This window comes from Nothobranchius furzeri, chromosome 10, assembly GCF_043380555.1.
Source record: "Nothobranchius furzeri strain GRZ-AD chromosome 10, NfurGRZ-RIMD1, whole genome shotgun sequence".
Taxonomy (NCBI): domain Eukaryota; kingdom Metazoa; phylum Chordata; class Actinopteri; order Cyprinodontiformes; family Nothobranchiidae; genus Nothobranchius; species Nothobranchius furzeri.
The window spans coordinates 54,798,750-54,817,623 of NC_091750.1; the positions used below are offsets into that span (position 1 = coordinate 54,798,750).

At 39.3% G+C, this 18,874-nt stretch overlaps 1 protein-coding gene across 2 annotated transcripts in view; it reads right to left on the reverse strand.

Annotated features, from left to right (window-relative positions):
* The window catches only part of LOC107386710 (glucocorticoid receptor), a 78,624-nt gene that overhangs the window by 23,996 nt on the left and 35,754 nt on the right, over positions 1-18,874 (reverse strand). Inside the window, exons 3-4 of one of the 2 annotated variants that reach the window (XM_015961277.3) lie at positions 6,177-6,352; positions 3,157-3,183 (exon numbers count right to left, since the gene is read on the reverse strand). In XM_015961277.3, coding sequence (XP_015816763.3) covers positions 3,157-3,183; positions 6,177-6,352 — 203 coding nt within the window. The remainder of the gene's footprint in view (positions 1-3,156; positions 3,184-6,176; positions 6,353-18,874) is intronic. The other variant, XM_015961278.3, reaches the window with a different exon arrangement.

Consider the following 18,874-nt stretch of genomic DNA (forward strand, 5'->3'; position numbering starts at 1 on the left):
GGGTTTTATGTCTTTATGCTCTTTTTACATTTAATACGTTGCTTTTATCTCCTTTTTGCTGCTCTTCATGTTTTCAGGGTATTTTATGTTCAGCGCCTTGGGCTCCTGCAAAGGCAGTGGAAGGTGCTAAATAAATTAAGGTCGACCGATTGACTCAGGATCAGATAAACATAGCTGAATCTCTGAAGACATTTTGGTTCCGAGGTTGGTTAACGAAGGCAGCGCAAGACTCGAGTTGCTGCTAGCCAATCACAGGCAAGACGTTTGAACATTAATGAGTAAAACTAATAATCCTATCACACAAACTAACCCAAGGAGCACAAAAATGGCTCAGCTTGACTTAGTTTAACAGAAACTGAACTGCAATTTTGTCTGGTAGCTGATATAACAGTAGTTTTTGTATGACATTATTTTGATGTTTGATAAAAAGGGCTAAAAAATGTTCAAGAGTCTGGCATGAAATGGGGCAGGGAATATGCATTTCTGTCATGTAATTTCAAACTTTTCATTTTTAAGGGACAGTAGGCAGATTTGGTTTGCTTTAACACCCTCTGGTGTCCGTTCTAAAATGCTGTTGTAAAAACGAACCGTTTTCCACTCTTCCTCGCTGTGTACTCGTGTTTTTAAGCCAACTGACCATACGTTAACGTTACATTTATAAACACAAGAGCACTATCATGAGGTCTGCATCAAATTTGATTGTTTTTTTTTTCTAGGAGCGCTCGCCTTTCAGATAACTCTTTCCTGCGCTATAGTTCTGGTCTCTGTGAGAATGGAGAAGTGAGGACAGAATTTTTTCAGTCAATATAACACATGAATTTTCAGGGAAATTACTATTCCGGGAAGATGGCAGGAAATGGGTAAAATACAGGAGTTTCCCCAACTATAACTGGAATCTTAACAGCTATGGCTCTGAGGTATACATATGGATTGCTGTAAAGCCTCCTGCTTTTTGCAAGATACGTGACATTGCGAAAACTCAAGTTCCAAAGGCAGTATTCGAGGTTGAAAGTGACTGTAAAGGGTCATTTTAGCACCTACTGGTTCATGAAAGTCGTTTAATAATATAACAAAGTTACTTAGTGTACCTTTAACTGTGAATACCAAACAAAGCTAACCTTAACTGACAAAATCACCAGCAAACAGAATCTGGCACACTAAGCAAATTATTAAATTAGCTCAATGATGCCAAAACCAAATGTACTCTGGAGTCTGGATGGAGTCAACACATCCTTTAATTTTACCTAAAAAGAAACAAATCTGTAGATTTTAGCATGAATGTGTATAAGCAAAGCTGATCTTTTCATTACTTGGCCCCAAGCTTCATTGTGTCTATAATTAAACTATAATAATATATTTAATACTAAACATTTTTCACATTCTAGACAGAATGGACCTGAGTCGGCATGGATGTTGGTGTGGAGACAAAACGAGGATAGGGCTGCCACTTACAGCCATCAGTGATGTAACAGGATGTCATTACAAACAGTAACGTAAACAGCCATCTGTGGTGTCAACTACGCCAGCTGAGTCCCTTATCCGGCCCTGATCTGCTAACAAGAAGCCCTTCAACTCCAGTTTTATAAAGTACCTCTTTTTAGTTTATTAACCAAAACTAGAATGAAGTGGTTTTCTCTCTGCCTTTTTGACAAAAAAGTAGTTTAAATCTGATCCAGGTTGTTCTCTTCAACAGAAATTACTCAGAAAAAAGTAAAATGAGCAGCATGGCACGCGTCTTGATTGTTAAACCAACATTTGAACATCAATTGCAAGAAAATATGAAATGTATTAATTAGAATCCTAATGAATTGGAGCATATGGTACTTTGTCTTAATCTGACTTGTGTGGAAAAAAAAAGAGAGAACCCTTACTAATGCAAAGTATTTGCAGGGATCTCAAAATGAAATGTAATACCTTTAAGACTTTTTAAAATAAAATTAGGACTTTATCGCAATGAACTAATCAACTATTAAATGCTGATATATTTTGAAATCCTTAATTGCTTCGTTTTCCACTTCATCAATTGAAACATCCATCCATCCATTTTTTTTACTCGCTTATCCACGCAGGGTCATGGGGGGGGCTGGTGCCTATCTCCAGAAGTCTTCGGGCAAACAGGCGGGGTACACCCTGGACAGGTTGCCAGCCTATCGCGTTGTCTTGGTAACATATAACCATAAAAATTGGGTCTAAAATACACGGGAGCAGGTCTAAGTCTCTGGGCGATGCCATATTAGACACTATGTTTCTTTCTATGGGAGCCAGTGAGGACAAGCCATTTACTGATTAGTAACAAACTGTTAGAAAATTTTTGAAAATTCATGATTACCGTTTTATACATTTACCTCCTCACTCGTCAGTGATGAAAGGTGCTTGCCATTTTGCTGGAGGTTGCACTCCCAGGGATTTTTGACCCTAATGGCCATCCGTTGGTAAGGTCTTACTCAAACACAAAAATACTGCTTGCTTGCAATGATTTAGGTATGTACTGCCCCCTATCGCCAGGGAAAATGCACACAGTCACTTTAAATAATTGCACTTAATTTCCTTGTTCAGGTGGAATTGTGTCTATATGAAACAGCAACAGCCTAATGTTTGGAACCAAACCCACATAAACTGCTCAATGATGAGATGAAAAAAAAATTGCAATGCAGGAAATACTTGGGAAACACCAAGCTGTTGAAATCCTGTGATGAAATTCAGAGTTGTAACAGATTTTTTATAAAAAGGAGAATTGAATCAGCAAAGTAATATTGACAATGTGATGCAACTAATCTGTGCCACTATGTAAGCAAATACGCAAACATCATGTAAAAAACTAGCAGACACCTGAACACGACCAAAAGGAGGCAGATCTCACAAGTGGACTAAATGCAGAAATCTCAAGTGAAACTGTGAGAGAGCAATTTGGGGATCTACCACCTGCGAGGAGAACAACGTGAAGCATTCCAGGCAGAAACCAAAGAGCACAATAATCATCCACAAGCAAGTGATGTTGATTTGAATCACCAGTTCAGAAAGTCGACATGCATTAACAAAAGTTTGCAGAGGAAGAATGTTTTTGTGTCTAGACAGGGAGAGGAGCAAATCAGATGTGACAGTATGTTCATTAAACTCATAATTATTATTGCTGTTATTAAAAGTGCATTTATTTACCATCTGTGTTTTGTCGTGCTCTCCATCCTTCACCATACAGATAAGGAGCAGAGAACAGAAAGGTGGGTGGGGGGGAGAAAAACAAAAATGACACACGTAACTTTTCACAGTGCTAGTGTTCTTTTCAAAATAAAAGCTACACTTCTCGGTGATTACACCAGCACTACATGTTTTAAATGCCAGTAAAAACAATCATGCAAGTGTACAAGCTGCAATGTAGCAGATATCGGAATACTAAAATGTTGTTTTTACAGTCAAAAGAGAATTTTCAGACCTTTTTATTACATTAGCTTCCACAAAATTTGAATTTAGTCCTTTTGTTTGCTGAGAAAGGAACATTTTTCTTTTTGAGTACTCAGACCCTTTCCTCAGTATTTTGGCATTCATTTGGTGGTACTTCCTCGTTCTTCTCGACAGAGTGGTTCAGGCTCAGCCAGGCTGTTGCAAGTCAGTTCAGGACTCCCTAAAATGCTCAGTTGAGTTTAGATTCAGGCGGTTTTTCTTTTTGTTTTCTTTGAAGTGCATGTTTTCTTTGCAAAATATGAACTCTGACCAAAATCTGAGAAACTGAGAAGCTCTTGGTAATGGCGTTAGGTTAGGAATGCTACATACGTGGATCTTTTCCCAGCCAGCAATGCTGGAAGCGATGTGGGAAATGTTTTCTTGTGCACTCTTTAGGAGTATTGGAATAGCTTGAGTTTCAGTTTTGCCATACAGGTACTGCTTGATGACCAGTGGCTTGTTAACAAGGACGTCTGTAGATGTTTGAGTGCTGCAGAAATATTCTTGCACCTTTCCTCAGATCTGAGCTTTGACAACTCTGTAATGCAGGTTTACAGACAGGTTTCTCAACTTCCTGGCTTTGTTCTTAAATTTGACACGCACAAATCAGTACTAAAGAGACTAAAGCATCAAAACAAGGACTCTGAATACTTGAAAGATTATTCCAATCATAATTTTAATATTCTGTGGAATAATTTGTCAAAACAATAGAAAATTTGGGTTAAGATGGAGCATTTTTGACTGTAAAAAAACATTAAATCACGAGTCCAGAACATAAATTTAGCAAAATTTGACAACTTTCAGTAAGCACTCTTACATACTTGAATCAAAACCAGCAAAGTTATTGTTTGACATGTTTCTGACTTCTATTAAAAAATTGCCATGTTATTATCCTGCTGCAGAAGTCCAATAATCCTGCAACATTAAGAGCAATGATTTACTGACAGCATGCTTGCACACCAGCTGTTGCTTCACTAACAGCAGTAGTTACTGCTAAAAGAGGAAACAGATGCACTAAACAAAAGAGAAAGACATAAGAACCAGGCAATCTTATCTAAACTGGAGAAATCAACAAAAAGCAGGAGATTCGTATATTTAATCTGTTTGCATAGAGTACTGTGTCAGGATCAGGTCAATTAGAATTAGAAAGCAGCTTGTTTATTGTCCATCAAGGCTCTTGTGCCGAGAGCTGACGAGTACAAGTGATCAATTGAGAGTAATGAAACCTTCAGAAAGTAATGATACCACATTAGCAGAAACAGCTTGTACACGAAAAGAAAATGGCAAAAAACACAGAGACAGAGGCAGAGAAATCCAAGACAAAACGGCTTCAAGCACAAGTACTTTTCATTTGCCAAAAGCAGTTCTCTTTGTTCCAATCTCAAGATTTTATGATTCAAGAAAATCATCTTTATGCACAAACTATTTGCCTGTGACAAGGAATGAATACTCTCTTAGAAGATGTAACATCTGTGCAGAAAAGGAAGTGAAAGCCCACATGAGAAGTTCCATATAATATCCCTGATAAGACGGTATTGTGAAAATGTATGATTTATAGAAGTGGTGATACTTTTGGACAGGGCCCTTTACTCTGGAAGTTTTCATTGGTTAAAATCACGTTTAAGTATTTTCACCTTTAGCACAGGTCAAACATGAAAGGGGAAAAAGAAAAGTAGGAAGATCTAAAGAAAAAAACTATTACTCTAAACTTCAAAAACATACAAGTACCCTTTTTTCTGTTTTAAAGTTGAATATTACAAAATATTCAAAGTTTCTACAGCTTAAAAACTATGGAATGAACACGTGAAACTATGGAATTCTGTAAATGTTAAAAAGGGATATTCTACCTCAAAATTAAAATTAATCTGTTTCCATATTCCCCAGAGTTAGATAAGTGGGTAAATCATTTTGTAACCAGCCCAGTCATTCTGCTAATCTGGCAGTATTCTGTTAGCTTTAGCTTAGCATAAACAACGTAAGTGAAAGGTAACCATTAGCATTTCGTGTGAAATGGTAAAGAAAATGATTCAATAATGATTCTTTTTTTCTTGGTGACCTCAATAATTATATCGACTGCAAACGAAAATAGTAACAAAAAGGAATTACAGGAGCTGATTTAGACTCGAGACTACGTGCCAACAAAGCACCGCTGTAAGGTGCAAGGACAAGGCGCAGTGGCCCAAAAAGACCGCTACTTCTGTAGACACAATTGCGTGAGTTGCACTGAGGTTTCACTATCGTAGTTTGAGTACTTTACATTTGTAATGCAAGAAAATGGTTCTTGCGCTATTTCACTTACATGTCATTTATCAATTTACCATTTGTTTGTCGTAATGTAGCCCAGTCTAAAACGGCTCCTGTAATTCCTTCGTGTTACTTATTATTTTCATTTGCCATTGATATGATTATTGGGATTACCACAAAAAAATATATAGGATCATTATTGAGTTATTTTGATGACTTTTTTTTTTACACTAAATGCTAGTTGTTACCATTCCCTTACATTGTTTATGCTAAGCTAAAGCTAGCAGAATACTGCCAAATGGGAGAATGACTAGGCTGGCTACAAAATACTTATTCCTGTCTATGTAACACTGTAAAATATAGCTAAGATATTGAACATTGGGGTGGAATATCCCTTTAATCTTTCATGGATATGGATCATCCATGGTGTGTCACATCTGAAGCAATCAGTGGCTCATAATGGGAAAATGGACTAGAAGACGAGTGAGACCAACCTTCGACAGCCCTCTTGAAGAACACCTTGCAGCTGCCACAGGTTACCACTCCATAGTGGCATCCAGAAGCTTCGTCTGAGCACACCAGACAGATCTTATGGCTCTGCCCGCTGGGTTTAGATGGGCCGGCCACCGTAACATTGCTGCTGCTGCTCTCGCCGGTTCTGGGTGATGAACTGAATTTTATACAGAACACAGAGAAAAACAGAAGACAGTGTGATAAGTTTACAGGTAAGGATAGAAGTATGACATTTGGTTTGCAAAAACCTAAATAAAATAACTAAAATCATATTTTATTCATATTTCGAGCAAAACATTTGATGATGTTTCAGCAGGGTGGAGTGAAGTCTTGTTTCCAAAAAAGTCCCCCTTTTTTAAATATGACACAATTAATAGTTTATTTAATTCTGATGAGCTCAGTGTTTGCCTTCTCACTGGTGTGAAAGCAAAAAAGCCAAACAGAATTACGATCATCAGATTTCTGGGCAGGAGTTAAGCTTTAAATCTCAGACTACGCCTGTAATTGTTTGATAATCTGAGTTAGCTCATGCCTAAATCCCCTCAAGAAAATTGTATACACAATTGTAAATGTTTTTTTTTATTCCTCTCATAATTAAGATAACTAAAACACGTAAAGATTTAAAATCTACCAATACTAACTCCGGTGTAGGTGGAGCATCAGCATGTGAAACGAGGGCATCTGAGGAGCGACAGCTCGATAATTCAGGACAGGAATTTCACCGTGTTCAACAGGCTTTAGTTGCCTTTGGTTTGTTTGTTTTGGGAGGTATGCGCAGCACAACCATGTAACTAAGCTTGATAATTATTTCTGAACTTTGTTCTATATTTATCTCTGTTCTGATGCAGAAGCTGCAGCTTCATTTAACTCATACTCCAGTTTGTTGACTTCCATTTCAGACTCAAGTTCAAAGTCTGAAAAAGAGCAAACCTGCTGATCTGTTCGTCTCGTTGACCAAGACCCAGCCCCAATCCTATTTTCAAACGACTTCCAACGCTTGGCGGTTGGAAAGCTGACACCTGCTTATGTAAACCGGACTGGAACCAAGCAGAGCAGCAGTGTCGGGTCTTGCGAGACATCCAGATAAGATGTTTCTTCATCCTAACAGTGAACGAGTCATGATCCCTTAAAGCCAGGCTCAAATTGTGAGAGATTCTGAATGCAAATCTTTTATCTTTGACCATTTCTTACTGCTAAATATACAACCATACCATTTTGCAGATCGTTTATTCAGAGGAGGGAAGGTTATTGGGGGAGTTTTTTTTCTAAGAGTCCCAAAGATGGCATGACGTGGATCAAAAAGTAGAAATCTATTATCTTTGAACAAAATGAAGCCTAAAAATAAATGGCTTGTTCTACAAGTGAGTGCACTAAGGACACATTTAAGAATCTTAGCTCAGTGAACCCAAACAAAATACTCTTAATACTCCTGCACGAAAAGTGCAAACCACACCCTCTGACCTCAGAACAGAGATGACTGAATCTTGAAACTTAAAGAACCACAACCTTTAACTGCTCTTCCTTTCTTCCACAAATATCAGCCTCAATAGCAATCAGGTTTGGTGGAGTTTATTCTTAGACAACCTGACACCACAAATAAAGAAAACTACAGTCTGCTACCTAACCGGCTGTCTAATATCATGAAAGTCACCTTTATGCCTCTGAAATAGCTCCGACCAATCAGAACACTGAGTGGTGACCTTTATGTTGTGTGTGTGTTGTGGGAAGAAGCCCTCATGGACTGGATGGGTTTCACAGATGCTTGATCGGATTGAAAGCTGAGCATCTTGGAGTTCAGGCCAGTGAATGAGGCCTTCTTTGTTTTATTTCTGTCCAGCTGTTCACAAGCAAAGTTTGCAGCCGCAGCACAACAGAATTGTCACCGATACTCTTGGTTTCACAAAAGGTTTCGCTGTTGCAGCTAATCAGGATTTATGATTACCTACTTTACATTGCAAGCTATTCATAGTAAACAGGCATGCTCTCATGTGTTTTCTATTGATAATTCCATGCATCTTTGATCAGATTAAAGCGAAGATGCTGAGTTACTCGATCTGTGAAAGCTCCCTCTAGGCTGCTCAAACACTGCCTGAGAAGTGGGAGTATGTGTGATACTACCAGCATGAATTTTGACAGACAAGTTTAGGAAATCACACAGCATTAGCTGCGAACTGGGTTAGATATTTTGTCTTTTTTTAACAGCATAAGATGGTTAAGATGGATAAATGAGACTTAAGGGTGTGCATTAAGGCAGGGTTTTTCCTGCGTTCAAATTTGCGTGGCGGCCGCCTCCAGCTAAATTTGTGCCACCCCAGCCTGATTTCATTCTGATCTGGGGCGATGGTGGCACAGGAGTTAAGAGCCCGCCTCGCAATCGGAAGGTCGCAGGTTCGAGACCCGCTCAGTCTGTCGCTGTCGTTGTGTCCTTGGGCAAGACACTTAACCCACATTGCCTGCTGGTGGTGGTCGGAGGGACCGGTGGCGCCAGTGCTCGGCAGCCTCGCCTCTGTCAGTGCGCCCCAGGGCAGCTGTGGCTACATTGTAGCTCATCCCCACCAGTGTGTGAATGTGTGTGTGAATGGGTGAATGACTGATTGTGTTGTAAAGCGCCTTGGGGGGTTTCAGGACTCTAGAAGGCGCTATATCAAATACAGGCCATTTACCATTTAAGCTATATGGATGTTATTTTAACTGTAGTTGCAGCGCTGCACCACTACCGGGGCACTGTATCAGCGGTGCACTGAAAAGCGCCAAAACTGCTGCAGAATAAGATGAAAAATTGCTTTTCTCACTAGTTGGTACATATCTATGGCTGGTGCTACTGACGTCCTGATTTCCCCCCAGGCTCTTCCATATCAGAGCAGGGCTGTACAGTGGGACGAAAAACGCTGTCTGTGCTTGTCTGTCTATTTTTAAACATAGCAGTGGTGCAACATCTTTGAATTACTATATTCCCCAGAACTTTATTGAACAAAATTAAGCTATGTGTAAGAAAAACGCTTTTTACTGGCGCACAGTGTGGTAATCTGGATGCAGTGGAGGAAAATAAAGGAACCAGCAAAGGCAGAACCAGTCCAAAGTTTGGGATCAAAAGTGCAGCTACACACAGATTGGCTAATGCTAAAGCTAACGGGTAGCAGTCTCATGATCAAGTGGCGCACAGAAAAATATATGATGATCGTAAAACTAAGAAAGACTAAACTCTACAAGCGGATGAAAAGTCCCCACCATCCTGTTTATTCTGCATCCTGCAGCGCTACGGATCAGAACCGCTGCAGATTCAAGTCACATTACTGTTACAAGTCTGCTCCACACACTGGAGCTGGAAGTACAGCAAGCCGTTGGAGTATATAATTCACAAACGCTTCTATCTTTGAACATAGTTTTAACTGGATTATTGCCAACCTGTACATAATAGACATGTCACCATTACGTTGTTAGCAGCAGAAATTAAATGTTATTACCATTTTCAATACAAATGCATGTTAATGAAATTCATTATATTTTACTGGATATATTTATGTGTTATTTTTACTAAGATGAGTGTTATTACTACAAACCTAAAATGTTACTGAAATGTAGGTCAGATATTTAAAAATATTTTAACTATAAATATCAGATGGAAAAAGGGAACTAAACACCAATCTAATGCATATTATTGAGCCTTTAATAATAAGAGTCTTGTTATTTCAGCCTGATCATTTTGTTGTTTTATTTCATATTTTTAGCAGCAAACCAGTTTTGTTTCACTTGAAACGTTGTCAAATGGAGTGTTCAATTAATCAACAGAAGCTTAGATTAGAACACTTAACGAAAAAATATGTTGCGTTGAAAAAAGTGAGGCAGTGGTATGCACCGAGTATGCATGTGCTGGCGCCTGGTCAGGATGGTACCACCTCTGCCTCAATTTGAGCCAGGAAAAACCCTGCATTAAGGGTTCAAATTTGTTGAGGAGTTTGTCAACTTGTCACCTTTTCTTGTGGCTTCTTCTCACAGAGAAAACTCAAGTGAATTGGAGTGTGTCATACAAACCAGGAGAAGAGGTTCCAGCTGCTGATTGGTCAAATGCGTCTGTGGGTGGGACTAACAGAAGTAAATACAGGAAGAGGATTACGTTGTTTGAGACTGAGCTAGTCAACAACACGGAGAATTTACTCCTGGTCAAATTGTAAATGATGGATATTTTTAGCTTCTCTACCGAGTACGCTTAAGGTTCAGTGATTTATACAATTTTTCCAAATACTCATGATAGGCCTTATATTTGCGCTGGTGGTGTTTAGATGTATTATGGGCCTGACACACACTGATCAACTAACCACAATGGTTACTTGTGGAAGCAGGCCATGAGAGTTCCTCATGTTTGATAGTTGTTTTTTGAATTTCATTGGCTATTCGCAATCAACAAAATACCATGCCACAATTGATTTGCGCTTCACATGAGAATAGGGGACAGCACTTCTGTACTATCAGCCAACAGTTGAATATTTAACCTCGGCAGAGGGGGCAAGCCTTCGTGTATTGGTTCAGGTAAGATGTCACTCAAAATTTTGAAGGTAATATGAGGATGCTTATAGAGGTTATGATGAGAAAGAAATGCATTGGAAGGAAATTTTTTTTATGTTTTCAGCAGTATATTTTGTTGGATTGTGCATGTTGGATTATCTATCTATCTATCTATCTATCTATCTATCTATCTATCTATCTACCAACAAGACTAGTGGACAACTTTATTGGAGCACTTTTACTGGTTCTGTGTGGATGTTTGGCTATCTGAGGGATTTCACAAAGTGTTTACTGTCACAGCAGTTATAGTTGTATTCTTGATTGGCATACATCTTTGGAATCACAATAATTCTAGCTTTCTAACAATGTTTAATAAGTCTTCTCCTGTGTTGGTTATCCCGAGTAAGAGATGTTTAATAAGTATGTTTACATAGATTGAATGCTGCAGAAGGACTTGTAATTTCCCATCTGTAAGACTAATTCAAAGGCATACAAAAATTGCTTGTAAAAATAACAATTGGTGAAGGGGTCAAGCTATCACCAATGGTTGGCATATTCGCCCAATCACCCAAACTGCACCAGTTTGATTTAAAACAATTCTATGGTGCTGACCCAAGGTTTGACACAAACTCTGATACTAATGAACCTCAGTATGGAGTTTGAATAAAACGTTCATAAATTCCCTTTTTTCACCACACACATTTGTTCATATGCTGAGCAATAAATGTAGGTCAAATCTTTGAAGTGGGTGTCTGTGGAAAGGTTATGAACAATTAATATTTTACCAGCAATAGCACTTTGAACCTCAGTTTGGAGAGATGGATTAGCTCCAACTGGACTGACGAGGCTAATCTAAAGTGGTCCAAGACCAGCATATTAACTGCTGTCCTGAAACAACGCTAATCTCAGAAATTTCCTATCTGTCTATGCAAACACCATTTTGCATATTAACATATTTTATGGTTGTTTGCCAATACTAGCAGCAGAAGCAGCAGGAGCTAGCTGTAGCACTGCAAGTGCAACCTTGGACACTTTTGGCAGGAGTATTATTTTATGTCTGCTTAACTTTATAAATAAGCAACTGCATGAATTTCTATAAAATGTGTGATTATAAAGTTTTGCTTTAAGAACTTTGTACTTTAGTTAAGCACTAAACCGTCTAAAAACCCGGTCAAGCCTCATTAGCAAAGCCTCCGAAATGGATAAAAATGCAGAAAAACTGTCAAACCCACAATCAGTGCCACACATTCATGACACACTTACTGCTATGAGTGTAACACATGCACACATAACAACCACCCTTTTATCAGAAGGAACTAAAGGTAAAACAAGAATAAGCACAAACTAGACGGTTGCATACCATCGCCCTTTCCTGCCTCATCTTCTTCTAAACTGGGTTTAATGTGTGTTTGTGTACAGGTAAATGTATTCTGAGTGGACAGTGTGCTTCCAATTATGTCTCTGGGTTGGTATCCTCGTCCCAACAGACACGTCTCTTTTTGTGCCTGAACATGTGCTGGCATAATGTAAATCGAAACTATCTGTGCCTCAATTGGGACATTTGTTATTCCTTTGTCAATACGTTCAATTTAAAGTCCGCTCATGAACTTAGTGTCTTAAGTGTGTTTTCTCAGTACCGTGATGTTCCACAATGACGAGCTGCTTTAATGACAGTCTAAGACAAACAGAGTTTCTCTAGTCACTATGGAGAACCCGTCTGAACCGGGCTGACCTGCCGCATTGCTGGGAAATCATTTACTGTAGTAATTACAGCGATGGGAAAAGATGCAAGCCACGTTTTTTTTAATAAGATCAAAGCTTTAGATTAACATGTGGGTGTGGAAAGTAAGAGGGGGGCACAAGAGTAAAGTGGCTTTTTTTCTGGGGATATTTAGAATAAAAGCATAACAAAAAGAAAGTCTTAAGAGCATTAGCACGAATACTAAAGTGAGAGAATGTTTTTACCACTTTAAATTATTTAAATAATATTTGTGACATTACAAATTTGAACTCCTACATAGTTTTAAACAAAAACAATAAAATATGAATCAGTAATGCAGTGAAAACAAATAAAACCACAATATTAATTATTAGTAATTCATAACTTTTCTGTCCACATATTATCAAAATCTATATCAAGCGATGTTCTCTATCACAGTTTGAAATTCTATCATTGTGGTAGCTCTTCTAGCTAGTTAAACATAGTAAAGCCTTCTGATCCAAGCACCAAATACTTACTACATATTAGAAAAGTGTAAATGCACGACTACGGTTTCCCTGCACGGGGTATATTTTAGGATAGATCAGACAGTGTCAGGCCTCAGAGCATGGAAGAAAAATTATCAAGGCTCTATGAAAAAAAAACAGACTTTCAGACTAAATGACATCTGAAAAAACTGAAACGTGGGTTAATTTCCTTTATGATCTAATATCTTGGTATCATCCACCTTTAGCTGTAATTCATGACATCTTCGTAGAAAAAAACATTTGTTTTAAAGCACAACCATGAGCCCAGGCAGAATCCGTCAAAGTGGTGCTCAGATAACAACCTCACACTGAATGTACAAAAAGCAAAAGAGCTCATCCTGGATTTCAGAAGGCACCGTCACGCACTCCTCATAAATGGAGAGCACGTGGACTGTGTCCCCTCCATCAGGTTCCTTGGCACCACCATCTCTGCTGACCTGTCCTGGTCTGCCAACACCAGAGCTCTGGTTAAAAAGGCTCAGCAGCTGCTGCTCTTTCTCCAGGTCTTGAGAAGGTGTGGCTTGGATCAGAAACTGCTGCTGGCTTTCTACCACTGCTCCGTGGAGCGCACCTTCACCTACTCTGAGTGTGTGGTATCCAGGCTCCACAGCTGAGGACAGGAAGTCTGTTCAGAGGACAATAAACACCGCCCAGAGGATTATTGGCTGCTCCCTGCCATCCCTCGCCATCTCCAGAACCCGCTGCCTGAAGAGAACCACTGCCATCCTCCATGACTCCACTCATCCTGCCCACTGCCTGTTTGACCTGTTGCCCTCAGGACGCTGCTACAGGTCTGCTAAATCACATACCACCAGACTTTCCAACAGCTTCTTCCCTTGGGCCATCAGAACATTCAGCACAACAGCACCATTCAACCCCCACATCCCCATCAGTAATGTGGATTAATCTGTTTTAAATCTTTTTAAATTGTTGTTTTAGCAGATCTGAATCACTGGTTTGCACTGCACTTTCTTGGTGTTTTGCTAAATGTTTAATTGTTTTTAGTCCTTTATAGTTTTGATATTTATTGTTACTTATCGTCTTGTGCACTGTTGATGGCGAAGCATCTGTAATTTAATTGCCATGAGCAATTACAATAAAGTCTATTCTATTCATGTTGCACACACATATCCCAGTTAGATGGTGGGACCTGCAACCCATTCACTGCAACCTATTTATTCACAAAATACTCTTTTGTTTAGATTTGTCACAACTCTTTTCTCTCTTCCACATGAAAATGTAAAAATATGTATATTTAAAGTAAGATTAGTGAATTAAAGGTCAACTTCACTCATATTTTAATACATTTGCAGAGGTCTCTAGTAGGAATGAATGCCTTGCAAGTCGTTCTCTGGGGTAAAAAAAGCTCTGGTGCACCTGTTTGAGGATGTAGAAGTCGGCCGGAGGAGAAAGTGGTAGAATATGACAGGATGTGAAGTCTTATTTCCTGATATTTGGAAATCTCGTCTCTGATTGGCCAACAGCAACGATACTCTACCACTGACTCTAGTTAATCTGCAACGTTGATGTTTTATCTCCACAAATAACACAAGCCTGAAAGAGTTCTGCTGTGTTGGAGAGTTGCTAACGCTAACAGTTAGCTTCTGCTAGTTGAGATGTTCTATGCCATTTCCTGGAAGCTAAACCACGAACAGCCTTCCCCATTGAGACTCAAGATGGGTGAGTCCATGAATGTTAAGTGACAGTGTGATGTAGATCTGTCCAGTTTTTCAAATTCTGGAGTTTCACCATCTATTTTCTATCAGAAGCTAATGCAAGAGGTAGGTGTAGGAGACTGTTTTCATGTCCAAACTGCATGTTAAACTCCGAGGGACTGATGGTTTTCATGGTTTCTCAGTGCACCTGCTCTTTAAAATGTTAGTTTTATTATCTGTTCATACATATTTTTGCATATATCTATTTATTTATATTTTTGGGAGGGGGTGTTAAACTCCTTGCCCTTTTTGTCCATCCTGCTCCTCTCATCCTGCCTCTTCTGCTAAGGTTATATAAACCATGTATAACTGCTGCAGCAGCAGACGCCTCCCATCCCCACCCCCACTCAGCCTCCTGAACCAATCTACTGCCACTACAGGCGGGGAGTACAGAGGAGGTCAGGCGAGTCATGAGATTATCCGACTCACCTACCCAGAGATAAGAGTGTGCATGACACTAATGGGGAGCGCGTGTGCGTGTATGCATGTGCGCGTGCATGTTTGTCTGCGTTTGCCAACTTGAAGACTCTGGATGCTAAAAAGGGGCACAGAAATAAAACTGACATCACAAATCAAATCGGGATTGTGCAACGGCTCCCTCTTTTCTTCTTCCTCGGCACACCATTCATCCACCCACCCACCCGTCCTTCGTATTCGAGTGTCTGAGTCTCCTACGCACTGCTGTCAGATCAAAACTTTTACAGTTTCTAGTCATTTGCAAAACACATTTTTTGTTATAAAGAGAGAATCTCAGTGAATGAATAAAAACAAACTGACAGATTTTGTTATACGTTTGACAAATGCATTGGTTTTTAAAACTTCATTTTGTGTTTCTGAGATTGATAAAAACATACTAAAAGATGTTAATTAAGCTAGTCATGCAGACTGTTCTGACACATGCGACAAACTGTCCACGGCGTCTTTGTAAGCCGGCGCGAAAAGCGAAGGTCGAAATGAATGAGTCACCGCAGAAGGAAAAACAAGTAATTCAAGGAAGCGCGTCGTCTTCCTCACTTGTATGGAGTGACAGTTGTGCCATCCCACTACTCTTTCGCTCTGTGGGTTCTAAATGTTCACTAGCATACACGCTTGTGAAGAATCATTAACAAAGCAGCAACAATGACGACTCATTAGCACAAATTTCCACTGTGGCTGGCAGTGAACCAGACAAGTTTTCAGTCTGCTTCGTCGCTTTCTTTTCATCAGGCCTGGGCGCACTTTTTCCTCACCGCTACAGGCACACAGCAGTGGGCTAAAAATACACTCCAGTCGAATGCACAACAACCTGATACAGTGCAAACATGTAACAAGCACAAGAACACCCATTATAATCAAGGTGAAACCGGTGTGAGAATGCTGATGTATGCATTCATAATCAGCTCCATGAGGATCAGAGGAGAAGGAGAAGCAACACAGACAGACAGAGGCTGTTTGGAAGCAGATGGGACGACCTGGAATCAAAATCAGAGCTGCAGCTCCAGTCAAACGGTTTGTTTTTAGACTATTTCTGAAGGCAGAAGACAGACTTGGCAAAAACGTGTGATGCATCATTATTCCTACAAAACAAAAAAGTGCACCGCTGCATTTACACACTAATCATAACATAGCTAAATAAGGACTTATATGTATTTTTGACTGTGTTTGGGGATGCCTGGAAAAGACGAGTGCAAACAGAAAAAAACAGGCCAGAGTCAAGAGGCAGAATAAACTGGAAAGTGTGTAAACAGATGAAATAAAAAGCTTCCTTTGTTTCAACTTTATACACAAAATAGTATAACGGTTAAAAGAGCTCAGCTAAAAGCAGCTGAACTAAACTTCTTCTTATCCGCTCTGAGAACCGTCCCGTTTAGACCCGATGAGGTCACATGTTAAATCCCTGGAGCGGAGTTATGTCCTATAGGAATGAGGAGCCATACAGGAAACTGGGCCACATGGTGCAGACCGGAGGGAGCAGAATATGGAAAAAGTTTATGACTGATCAACTACGTATAAACTTTACAAAATATAAATGATCAACCCTGTCAAACAGAATTTGGGTACAGTCTATTTTATGGTCTCTTAAGTGGACAAAGTGTAACAGAAATCTGACAGCCTGCTTGTAAGAATGTTTGATTGTTTGATGTAATTACGGCCAAATGAATGTAGTGCAGGCAACTAGATCCAAACACCCCTTTATCCATCTACCTTTGTCCTCTAGGATTTACTGTTTTTGGTGACTTTAATGTTTGGTGTTTCAAACGTTCTTAAAGTAAATGACGGTCACAGTAGGTGATTTTATCTTGTTGCTCTTTTCCATTCCAACAGCTTTAGACTTATTAAATCAAACAAAATGATTGTTATTAATTTAAGAAAAAGTTATGTAGGAAAGAGTCAACGTGACCAAAATACAACTCGAGGGCTAAAAGTGGCCCCAAACCAAGTCAACAATAAAATTAATATTAATATTAAAAACAGTTTAAATAAAGTTATTTAAAGGTATATGTTTGGGCTGAATGATGTTTCTGATCAAAATTGTGATTTCAGACAATGCAATCATGTGATCTTCAATGCTTTTGATTTTTGACGCTCTCCCGACTGACCCAGGATCTGTTGTGTAGAGTAATCGAAAAGTGTTAAGTTAGTAGTTGCAGGAGTTTGTTAGTGTGAGACAAAGAGGCTGATTTGCCCGCTTCCTGCAAAAGCATAACGGGATTTACAACAATAGCGCTATGTGGACCTGAAAGCGCAACTTCATTTATTAAAAAAAACAAACATAAAAAATGTTCTGATTGTACAAATCATTTTGGTTAGGGGATGTTTAAAGAGCAAGTCAACCCCAAATAAACTTTTTTTTTTTGCTGATAAACTAAATAAACGAGTGTCTAATCGTGCTGCAGACACGTGTAGTCAATAATTTGGCACTTCAGTGCATCTTAGTTAAAATTTAAATATTCTGCCTAAAACTGGCAGTGTTGTGCCGTTGTCAGGTAAAAACTCTGCACTGTATTTTAATTTAAATCTGCCACCGCTATTGGCTAAGAGGTATGCTATGATGTAAAGCTATTTGAACGATTAGGTTTAAACATAAAAACTAAACTTGTTCTCACACAAAATAAATGAATAAAAACCTGGACAAATTTTCAGAATTCAAACTGAAAGAATGTAAAAGTTAATGTCCCACTAGCTTGTTCTCCGTATTTGACCCATTCCCTGGGGCAGCAGTGAGCTGCAGATACAACTGCTCTCAGGAACCATTTGGTGCTTTAACCATCCAATCCAACCCCATAATGCTGAGTGTCAAGCGAGGAAGCATTAGGTCCCATTTTTCCAAAGTCTTTTATACAACCCGACCAGGATTTGAATCCTGATCTCCCAGTCCCAGGGCAGACACTCATACCACTAGGCCCCTGTGCTAAAATGATCAATAATCTGCAAAGATAAATTTTACGTAATGTAAGACTGATGCTGTCAGATGAGCTCTGGATGTGTACTTTTACAGATGACACAATGTTATACATGACAAGAAGCCTCTAAGACAAAAAATGGCTTCTAATGAAATGTGTTGACCATTCTAACAGTTCCAATAATTCTTTAGTGTGCTTTAAAATCTGCTTGAAAGTATTTCCGTCTGGCCTTTTAATGAATCTGACAAATAAAACAAGAATAAAAGATTATCTTTTACAGTTCTGCAATAAAGCCGGTGTCTTGTTCACCTTATCTCAACGGTGTGTGTTTGTGTGCATTTGTATGCGAGTGTGATGAGGAGCACCTTCAATTGCTCCCTGCAGATTCGATTTGGTGCTGGCACATTGTGCGTCTTAAATCAGATAGATGGCCGGGGCCCTGAGGGTGCACAGCGCCCATTTCCCCTGCTGCTCTTATGTAATTAGCTTTCATTTAGCAGCTTAATGCTTTAGCCCCCACAAATTACGCCAAACAAAAGTCCCCTCTTCCCTTTTCACCCACTTTTTTTCCTGTCTCTTCTTAATCTTTCTACCTCACGATAGCAACATGACAGAAAAGACCACTTTCCTCCCACCGGTTCATGATTAATCATTCTAAATGGTGCTATTACCAGAAGGGTTTTCATCATCATGTTAGGAGCATAAGAGGGCTGTCATGATTACAACATTTATACAGGGGGAACATGTGTCATCTCTTTTCTTTCTGTTGCCGTGAACAGGCAGAATTTACATGCAGCAATTAAGATGACATAACTGAGAGCTCATTGCAAA